Source organism: Clinocottus analis, unplaced genomic scaffold (assembly GCF_023055335.1).
Source record: "Clinocottus analis isolate CAN_PGR_092001 unplaced genomic scaffold, fCliAna1.0.p SCAF_2, whole genome shotgun sequence".
Taxonomy (NCBI): domain Eukaryota; kingdom Metazoa; phylum Chordata; class Actinopteri; order Perciformes; family Cottidae; genus Clinocottus; species Clinocottus analis.
In genome coordinates this window covers 17,952,368-17,963,659 of record NW_027175931.1, presented here as the reverse complement: position 1 = coordinate 17,963,659, position 11,292 = coordinate 17,952,368, and the positions used below count along the sequence as shown (strand labels likewise).

The following is an 11,292-nucleotide window of genomic DNA, read 5'->3' as shown; positions in this document are numbered from 1 at the left end:
TTCCCGCTATACTTGAGAGGAAAACAGGTACCGGATCTGTCAGACAACACCTCAACCATGGTTCACAAAGGCCAGCCGGGGGCACCAGGTCTGCGACGGGTGTCCCGTACCTTTCTGACTTGGGCAGGTCTTCTCCCGGCCAGCCTTCGTGTGTGTACTGACCAGCAGTAGGGAACTGGGTTACAGATTCCCTCTCACGTCACAAGCCTCCATCAGGGAAGTGGCAGCTTCATCCATAAAGTGGCACACAGCACCAGGGTTCACTTCGGCAGAGCAGAGAGGGGCTCCTTTTCTCAAAGGTGTCGACCCACTTGTTCTCCGTGAGACAGAACCAGCCCTCTGGGTCAAGATGCCCTGGCGCACACGTGGCCAGAAAGCCTTTGTGCTTACCCCTATTTTTACTGATCTACTACGGAGCGCCATGGCACCTCGCCCACAGGGGGAACCTCCTATGGCAGCTCGGTGGTCGGATCTAGCATCCCAACCCCAGCCAACGTCAACTAGGGGCCTGGCTGCTGCGTGGCCAAATAGCCTGCTGAGCGGCTGTTAACAATGACAGGGTATTGAGCCATAGGATGGTGTCCCTGTTCTTTAAAAGGGGGCTCAGCGACTGCGCCCTCCGAGCACCCCGACGGCGCCTCACGGGACTTGTCCATGAGACTGGACTCCAGTGACATGCAGTTAGAGGAGGCAGGTGAGGCTGTGCCTCCCCTGCCATCATGAGAAGAAAAAGAAAGGAAATAATAAAATAACATGAGTATTAATATGTGTCCTCTAGCCTATGATTTTGGTGAGGTTCATAATGTATTTTGATAATTTTTATTGTCAAAATAGCGGAAATTCTGTATTTTCTGTTCGAATACAACAGAGACGAGAGGTGAGGCACAGACGAGCTGTGCCTCCCTTCAGATTGTGCAGTCACTCACAAACTGGATTAAGCACGTGCAAATGGTGCGTGCTTGTTCCCATTTCTGTGTATGTGTCCAATATGATCGTTAAGGACACTTCTATTATACGTCTTTATTTCCGTGGTGTTTAGTAATGTATTTCACGTATGTGCGTAATATTTACGTCTTATTGATCTGACATGAATCCACAGGGAAAATACTTGCCGTGAGGCAGCCAGTACCTGTGCCTCAATGAAGGGGGCGATAGTGAGCCCGCTGTCCGGTGAACTCTAAAAGTATGTAAAAGAAGAAAAAAAACAACATCACGACCACAACAACAAATGCAATGCTAGAGCTTAGCTGACAGCTGTCATTTCTCGCCCTGAAAATGAAGGATTTGAGGATTACTTGCCAGTAAAAGTAAGATATACTGCAATATACCAGTCCTGTCTTCTACAAATTACGGTCCCCTAGAACTATTACGTTTACTAGAAACGTACTCTCACCCTGATTACGTGTTTGACGTATTACGAATACGTTGCTTATACGCATATTTTATTTTTATCGTTTATTGCAAATACGTTTATAATTCTGTGCTTGTGTTATTGTTTTATTGCTTTCCCGCTGAATTTAAGCATATTTGAATTTCTAAACTCTGCGTAGGAAAAGAAAAGAAACGGGGCGGTGTGAGGCCGGTAACGAGACCGGTCTGAAGACCGCTTGCCCGAAGGTGCCGGTAACGGCCCCCGTCGCACCGGGTTCCGGGACGGTAGCAGCCCCCGTCGCGCCGGGTCCGGTCTTCACTAAGTTGGGTTGTCAGCTGTGGCTGACACTGACGTGAAACATATTCAAATGCCCCTATTCTCTCCTATTCTCCCATCCTATCCTATTGGCATCATATTTGTTTGTTAATTTGACTTGTGAGTCAGTGCCTCCCTAACTCCAACCTTCACTGCACGTCACTGCTGGACCCCCTATGTTCGGCTCTCGGAACCTTGGCAGAGCTAAGATGGCTGTCTGCAAGGGCTGTTTTTTCTCCCTGCCATCACTTCGGCAGGCAAGTAGGTGATCTCCAGTGCCTCCACGTTAGGAGCACCCCTGAGAGGTGTGCCTGTGGAGGATATATGTGCTGCACCCAGCACAATCAACAGACTACAGAGTGAACGTTGCCACCTCTCACCCACTGGGTGTGGTTCTGGTTCAAATTTCTCTGCTTGAGCCTTATGAGGTAGTTCCTGTGGGATTCCTCGTGACTCTGTTGATATAAGTCATCCAGTGTGAAACAATGCCTCTGGCGGTCAGTATGGATGAAATAGAACGAAAGTTACAAAGGTAACTACGGTTCTATGAATCCTGGATGACCGCCAGAGTTCTTGGTCACTCGGAATCTCGTGATTCGCGAGAAGAATCTGCATGACTGATCTCAAGATGAAGCCGGAAGTTGTACCGGGTCATCCAAGGTCACAGGTGACTTTATTGTTATAAATATTCAACCTGTGCAAGCACAGGATGGAAATATCCAGTGTGAAACACTGCCTCTGGCGGTCATCCAGGATTCATAGAACTGTAGTTACCTTCGTAACTTTCGTTTTCAGTAAGGATATAATAAAGACCAAAAACTATATTATGGCTCCAATAGCAACATCTACTGTAAAACTTAGTCTGCACATTCAGTCTTCATCTTTAACTAAATATTTACTTTTTTTTTTATATTACACATTTTAATCATTGTATGTCATGTTTTGGAAGTACTTTTTGTTTTTCAAAAATATTCTGGCATCATAGCCTAATGGTATAAAAAAAAGACAATATAAACTTTCTGTTATAAACTCAGTGATTATTCATATTTCGGTTTTGGCATTATTTATGATGCAAATTAACAAAACAACTCATTTGTGGTTGACATTTGTTAGTCTGTAGTAATAGCCTGAACACAGTTTTTTCATGGGTAGCTTTAAAAGAGTAAAGAGACATGGGCACTTGATGCATATTATAATGTACACAAAGCTCACAAAAAATACTTGCACAAGAGTTAATCAAAAACCAGAAGGTAAGAGCATCCTCTCTCTGACGTACAGTAAGCTGACGTACAGTAGGAGGGAAGATTCAGTCAGAATATCTATATAAACCAGTAAAAACACAGAATGCCCACAAGAGGACAGTTGAGGATGGAGATCTCAGCTCTCTTCATTAGCCTGATCCTGTCTCTTGTTTTGTGTGAGCTGAACTCAGCTCTTGCCTTGAATGATTCTGTGGATGGTGTGAAACAAAGGAATGAGCTCACAGAGGATAGGACTGGTGTTGGGGTGAGCACTGAGGCCTCATCTGTGAAATGTAAGCTCCAGGGTACCACTCGTCTACCTGCTTTCTCAATGGATGGTGACTATGTTATTGGTGGTAGTTTCTCCATTCATTACTCCATGCACGCGATGAAGCATAACTACACCACCATGCCTGATCCACTAAGATGCTCAGGGAGGTTAGTAAGTGGAAGATGTTGGGGCTAAGAGGATGTTAATATAGTTTGAATGCATTAGTGTTTGGTTATGAAAAAATGCATTACATAATATGTAAATAATATATGAACAAAACAGGAGAGAATTGTACCTATTTTTTATTTGTTCACTGAAAACATTAGGAAAACAAAAACTAGAGTTTAAAATATCCAACTATTGTTAATCTATGCATTAAGATTATTGTGCATTTTGTACTGATATCTGTTTAAATTGTTACCTGTTATGCATTTCTGTTAAAATTAGTGAAATGTCCTAATTATATGTAGAACATATTTCAAACAGTGACACAAGTGTCTGTTTGCAGGATTGTTACCCGTGAACTGCGTTATTCACGTGCAATGATCTTCGCCATCGAGGAGATTAACAACAGCACGGAGCTGCTGCCGGGCATCAAACTCGGTTATCAGATCTACGACTCGTGTGCCTCTGTGCCTGTATCAGTGCATGTGGCATTCCAGCTGTCAAGCGGCCTTGACCCAATGTTTTACACCGGTGACAATTGTTCACAATCTGGTAAGATGATGGCCATTGTTGGTGAGTCTGGGTCCACGCCATCCATCAGCATGTCTCACGTCATCGGGCCCTTTAACATTCCTCAAGTAAATATTTTGCATTTCTACAAACAATGTGTTTAACAGACCAGTGCTATTTTGTGTCGTCCTGTTCAATAATTACACTGTTGTATTCATTTAGGTTAGTCACTTTGCCACTTGTGCATGCCTGTCCGATAAGCAGCAGTACCCGAGTTTTTTCAGAACAATCCCAAGTGACCAGTTCCAGGCTGACGCGCTGGCAAAGCTGGTAAAACACTTTGGTTGGACTTGGATAGGTGCTATCCGATCAGATACGGATTATGGAAACAATGGCATGGCGTCTTTCCTGGACGCAGCACACAAAGAGGGAATCTGTGTGGAATATTCAGAATCTTTCAATAAGTACCAGCCACGAAGCAGGATCCAGAGAGTAGCCGACATTATCCGCAGGTTTTAACATTCTCTTATTATGTGCTTTTGTTCCCTGCGCTCACACTGATCATATGTACGTAAATCTACAACAATGTTCTCTAAAGTGAAAGATAGGAGAGTATTATTTCACCTTAAAGACACATTGCGTTTAAAACATTTTAAACTATCGCCATATATATATATATATATATATATATATATATATATATATATATATATATATATATATATATATATATATATAATATAAATATATATATATATATATATATATATATACACACACACACACACACACACACATACATACATACATGGGAGAGAGAGAGAGAGAGAAAAACATTTTGTAATATAGTTCTCTTACAACGCAATATTATTTATGTCCAGGTCGACAGCTATGGTGATTGTGGCGTTTATAATACCTCGAGACTTGAGGATTCTGCTGGAAGAGCTGTCGCTCAAGCCCTCTCCTCCTCGTCAGTGGATCGGCAGTGAGTCCTGGGTAACTGACCTAGACATGCTGAGGTTCAGTTACTGTGCTGGAGCAGTTGGATTTGGCATTGAGCGATCTGTCATCCCAGGTCTGAGAGACTTCCTGCTGGATCTCTCTCCCTCTAAAGTGGCTGCCTCTCCAGTGTTTACTGAGTTCTGGGAGGATGCTTTCAACTGCAGGCTGGGAAAAAGTGAGAACGTTTGACTGATCTTTAACACAACATTTACAGTTGTGTCTTGTCTCTGTTCTGTTTTTTAATTCTGTCTGACTGCATTAACATCCCAATCCCTGAGTAATTTAAAGGAAAATATTTTTGTTATTGAACAATGATATAAAGTATAAATAAGGTCTCTGTGAATAATCTAACTTAAAAAGAAGATTTTTCAGGTCAAGTTGAGGCACTCTGCTGTCTTGCAGAAGAATACAACACTAAAGGCTTAGTGTAACATACAAATTGGGTTTACCTGTATGTATCAGTTTCAGTATATATGTAAATATGTATGTATGTTGGTCTAAATACATTTTTATATTGACGTGGATTAATGTATCATTTATTCGTTTGAAAGACATTTAAACAGGTCAATATCCAATTGAAGGAAAATATTTATTTTTTTCGGACAACATGAGCTGATATACAAAAGGTAAAAACACAGGGCCACATAGAAGAAACAACTAAAACAGATAAAGACAAGTCGGGAAAAAAAGTGTTTTAAATTGTAATAGAAAATAATAATCTATTCCTCTCTCTCTCTCTCTCTCTCTCTCTCTCTCTCTCTCTCTCTCTCTCTCTCTCTCTCCCTATATATATATATATATATATATATATATATATATATATATATATATATATATATATATATATATATATGTATATAAAAATATGTATATAAAAATATATATATATATATATTATATATATATATATATATATATATATATATATATAGATATATATATATATAGATACACACACACACATTTATATACCTACACAATAAGCTTGAAGCAAAGATTCTAGTTTAAATAAAATTTAAAAAGAACATTATACTTGAGAAATAATTATATAATTGTCAAGGCTAAAACAACTACCAGTGTCTTCATGTGTCCTTTCTTTTGTTTTTAGCAGCAAGCACGGACAAGAATGTGTGTGATGGAAGTGAAGACATAGAGACGATCCAGAGCCCGTACACTGACACATCTCAGCTCAGGATCACTAACATGGTGTACAAGGCTGTTTATGCAATAGCACATGCCATTCATAATGAAGTGTGTCAGGAATCATATTCTATCACCCAGTGTGATAAACTCACCAGCATAGAGTCCAAACAGGTCAGTCAAAACAAATGTTATAACACCAATGTACTTTTTTTTCTTCTATACCGAACATTTTCCTAAATGAAATATACATTTTAATATATGTTTATTTTTCTCCCCCTCTCCGTCTTCCACTACGTCATCCTCACAGGTTCTCACTCAGCTGAAGAAAGTTAAGTTTTCTCAAAATGGTTATGATGTGTCATTTGATGCCAACGGGGATCCTGTGGCCACATACGAGCTGGTTAACTGGCAAAAAACGGAGAGTGGCAGCATTGAGTTGGTGGCAGTAGGGCACTACGATGCATCACTGCCGGTGGGCCAGGAACTCCGTATAGACAGGAACCTCACCTGGGTGGAGGGTGGTACACAAGTAAGGCACAAAATGTATTACATATTTAATTTAAAACTTACATTATAATAAACGTTATATTTGAAGATGTATTCTTGATTACTGCAATTGTTACCCCTGTAAATAAAGGCAGTAAAGATATCTGCCCTGATTTCAATGTAATGAATCATGGGTCACACATTGAAATAACTACACAGAGCCCAAAATGTATATTATAACACATTCTAATTTCAAATTTTGGTAATATGTGTCTTTGGATCGGTTCCTTCAGTTCAATAACAGAGACACATACTGGGAATATTTCTGTTCTAATGTTACAGCATTTTCAGTCTGAAATCTCACTTAATGGTTTCAACAAAAATGAATCTTTGCTGGAGAATTTTTGTTGGGAAAAGTAACAAAAAACAGGTTGTTGAACAAAATTACTCTTTGGAAGACAACTGCTTGCTTTGTCCAATCCAGACTGCTGAGGCCTCATTTTGCTAAACATAAGAACTATTTTTTTACACAACTGTGGATTTTTTTCACCAGTTTTTGCAATGACAAATCACACATACATATTTTACATGAGAGTTATGTTATTAGACAGACTTGAAAATAACTTGAACATATTCTTTAATCACATCTGAATATGTGTAACTTTGTTTGTATCTATGTGCCAGGTGCCTGTGTCAGTGTGCTCTGTCAGCTGTCCTGCAGGAACTCGTAAGGTGTTGCAGAAAGGAAAACCCATCTGCTGTTATGATTGTATACCGTGTCCTGAAGGAGAGATTAGCAACGCTACAGGTATTGTTTCTCTGAATGCATATCTACTGCATAACATCAAATATTGAGCTTGAGTGCTAAAAGCCCTCTTTTGTTGTGTTCTTTCAGATTCCCCTGATTGTTTCTCTTGCCCTAAGGAATTTTGGCCGAATGCAAAGAGAGACACTTGTCTCCCCAAGCCTGTAGAGTTTATTTCCTTCAATGAGGCCCTAGGAATCATCCTGGCTGCATTCTCAGTTGGTGGTGCCTGTCTTGCCATCATAACAGCGGCTGTGTTTCACCGTCACAGAACATCTCCGATTGTCAGAGCCAACAACTCTGAGCTGAGCTTCCTGCTGCTCTTCTCTCTGACTCTCTGTTTCTTATGTTCATTGACTTTCATTGGAGAACCCTCTGAGTGGTCCTGCATGCTGCGCCACACAGCGTTTGGGATCACCTTCGTCCTCTGTATCTCTTGTGTTCTTGGAAAAACAATAGTTGTGTTAATGGCATTCAAAGCCACTCTCCCAGGTCGTAATGTTATGAAATGGTTTGGTCCTCCACAGCAAAGGATGACTGTAGTGTCTTTCACCTTCATTCAAGTTATAATATGCACTCTTTGGTTGGTTCTTAGTCCTCCTTTTCCAATGAAAAACCTCACCACATACAAGGAGAGAATCATCCTGGAGTGTGCATTAGGCTCATCTATTGGGTTCTGGGCTGTGCTCGGGTACATCGGCCTGCTGGCTGTCTTTTGCTTTGTGTTAGCGGTCCTAGCCCGGAAACTACCTGATAATTTTAATGAAGCCAAGCTCATCACCTTCAGCATGCTGATATTCTGTGCAGTCTGGGTCACCTTCATCCCAGCATATGTCAGTTCTCCTGGGAAATTTACTGTGGCTGTGGAGATATTTGCCATTCTTGCCTCCAGTTTTGGACTCATATTGTGTATATTTGCTCCAAAGTGTTTCATCATATTGTTTAAACCAGAGAAAAACACCAAGAAACATTTAATGAACAAAAGTCAATCTTAAAATACAAAGCATGGAGAAAACTAAGACAGCAATAAAAGGGTCTTTTAATACAGATACTAACAACAGAGGACAAAGAGGGAGAATGTTTTTCACATGTGTGCTCTTGGTTAAAAATAAACCAATGTTTAGTTTCTAGTTTGACATATGTGCCATATATATGTCAGAACCTCATGTCTGTACACAAAATTAGCACACACAGGCACTGCGCTCGCCCTCTTCTCATCCCACCTCAACGACCGCACCTACAGGGTAACTTGAAGAGCGTCTGTGTCGGAACCTTGTCCTCTCACTACTGGGGTCCCTCAAGGCTCCGTCCTAGGTCCTCCTCTCTTTGCACACCAACTCTCTCGGCTCTGTCATTCGCTCGCATGGCTTTTCCTACCATAGCTATGCTGATGGCACCCAACTGATCCTCTCATTTTCCCAATCAAAAACACAGGTAGCAGAGCGAATTTCTGCCTGTCTGACTGATATCTCTCAGTGGATGTCCGTACACCTTTTTTATTTTATTTTTACTGTGTTTAAGCTATTATCACAGACTAACAGATGTCAACCATTAATGAGTTGGTTGTTTGTTTGTTTGAATTTTATATTAAATAATGCCAACACAGAAATATGAATAAAGAAGGACATAGTTTATAACAGAGTAAGAGTAAATTCATATTATCATCTGTAACTGTTGCCACTGTATTGGTTTGATGTTTTGTGACTGTTTTCCATTGGGTTATATTTTGTATTTGTGTATGGCATCGCTGTGTAACTACAGATAGGACTTTAATTTTGGAGCCTCAGCTGAGCTGTTAGAACGCACAGAGCTTTATAGAGGTACCTGAACACACCACACCTGTGTTCTCACTGTGCTGGGAAGGCTTGCTAGCTCAGTAGTATCACACACCTTTACGCCGGCAGGACGTACAGACATCGCAACAAGGTGAAGGGAACTAATGTTTAGGACTGGAAGAAGTTCAGAGGATTTCCTTCTCGTTGCACGCAGCCAACGAGGTTTTTTGTCCATTTGGTGTTTGCTTGTGCTTTGTGTTGTTGTTGATGCTGTTTTGCTGACTGGCTAACGTTGTGTGTTCACCTTGTGTTGCATAGTTTTCACGGTTTAATATGGAAGAAGAAGAATTCATTAAAACCCTTAATGGAAACCATTTTGCTGTCTGACTGTGCTTGGGAGGACGTCACATCATCTCTTACTTTTGTCATTCACTTTCTTCTGTATTGCTGGCCGTGATGACAGAATATTGTTAAAATAAAACAAAACTATTTTTAAATTAGTGCTTGGGAGGGCGTCACATCATCTATTACTTTACTCATTCACTTTCTTGTATATTTGCTGGCCGTGATGGCAGCATATTTTAAAAATAAGACAATACTATTTTTAAATTAGTTAGTAAATATTCAGAAGATGTTGAGGAATGAATTTGCACATCATGACCTATATACTAACTCAGGGGTGGGCAATTATTTTTCCCAAGGGGCCACATGAGGAATAGAAAACATTGTGGAGGGCCAGGCCAATAGCCTGAACTCATTTGTATACTCTCCGTGACAGAGTTTGACAGAACTTCCCAGCATGCAGTTCCGTGGTATAATTTTATAAATGGGAAAGCTTGACTGAAGTTTCTATCCCTGACAGTTAAGTAGGTCCGCTCAGTAGATCTTTGGCTATAGCTAAGAAAATTTAATGTTACTGCCTGCTAACAGTTATGATAATGCACCGCCTGTTTGACGGTATGTCCACCAGGCCCGCCAAAAGTGCCAGGCCTAACATAAAAAATAAAAAATTTAAATTAGAATACTCAGCAGGACCAGAATAAAATGCCCAATGGGTTATATACGGCCCTTGGCTGTAGTTTACCCACCCCTGTACTAACTGCTGCTGTTGATACCATAATGTAGCTTTTTGTCTTTATTCTATCCTTACTGAAAACACAGTTTTTTACATTACATTTCATTTAGCTGACGGTTTTATCCAAAGCGTCTTACAATGAGTGTGTTCAAGTACAAACTCTGAACAACAAGAATCAGGAAAAAACAATTTCTTCAATAAAGTCAAACTACAAAGTTCTATCAGTAAGTGCCATTTGAGTGCTACTAAAGTGCTACTGCTACTGTCTTTATTTAAGGTGTAGTCGAAACAATTGTGTTTTTCGTTTGCGACGGAAGATATAGACACTTTCTACTGTCCTGATTTCGATGGGGGAGCTCGTTCCACCAATGAGGAGCAGGAAAGCAAACAGTTGGGACTTCGTTGAGTGTTTAGCTCGCAATGACAGAACTACAAGCCAATCTGTTCGTAGCACGGTATGCCAGTACCAATGTTTTAAAGCGGATGCGTTCAGTCACCTGTAACCAGTGAATCGCACGGAGGAGCGGAGTAGTGTGGGTGAATTTCGAAAGGTTAAAGACCAGTCAAGCTGCTGCATTCTGGATTAGCTGTAGAGAGTGAATGGCGTTAGCAGGTAGACCTGCCGGGAGGGAGTTACAGTAGTCAAGACGCAAAATGACCAGAGCTTCTACAAGAACCTGTGCCGCCTTCTGAGTGAGAAGGGGACGTATTCTCCTGAAGTTGTACAGCATTTATCTACAGGTGCGTGTTGTTGCGGTGATGTTGGCAGGGAGTCAGGGAGGCTTGACTGTTGAGAGTCACACCGAGGTTCTTGGCAGTCGGGGTTGGGGTCAACACCAAGTTGTTCAAGGTAATAGTGATGTTGTGGTTGGGAGAGTCTTTTCCTTTCCAGGAAAAGAAGTTCAGTCTTGTCAGGGTTTAATTTCAGGTGGTGTGCGGACATCCACCGAGCGATATCAGTCAGACAGGCAGAGATTCGCTCCGCTATCTGTGTTTCTGATTAGGGAAACGAGAGGATCAGTTGGATGTTATCAGCATAGCTATGGTAGGAAAAGCCATGCGAGCGAATGACAGAGTCGAGAGAGTTGGTGTGCACAAAGAGGAGGACCTAGGACGGAGCCTTGAGGGACCC

General features: G+C 41.0%; 1 protein-coding gene across 1 annotated transcript; it reads left to right on the top strand.

The window, feature by feature from the left end:
• The first annotated feature begins 3,301 nt into the window (after positions 1-3,301).
• On the top strand, positions 3,302-8,305 carry LOC137790134 (extracellular calcium-sensing receptor-like). Its single transcript, XM_068584116.1, has 8 exons — positions 3,302-3,366; positions 3,708-4,002; positions 4,097-4,386; positions 4,756-5,051; positions 5,985-6,190; positions 6,327-6,548; positions 7,190-7,313; positions 7,401-8,305. The coding sequence occupies exons 1-8, from the start codon at positions 3,308-3,310 to the stop codon at positions 8,303-8,305; spliced, it is 2,397 nt and encodes a 798-aa protein (XP_068440217.1). The 5' UTR covers positions 3,302-3,307.
• Positions 8,306-11,292: the final 2,987 nt, after the last annotated feature.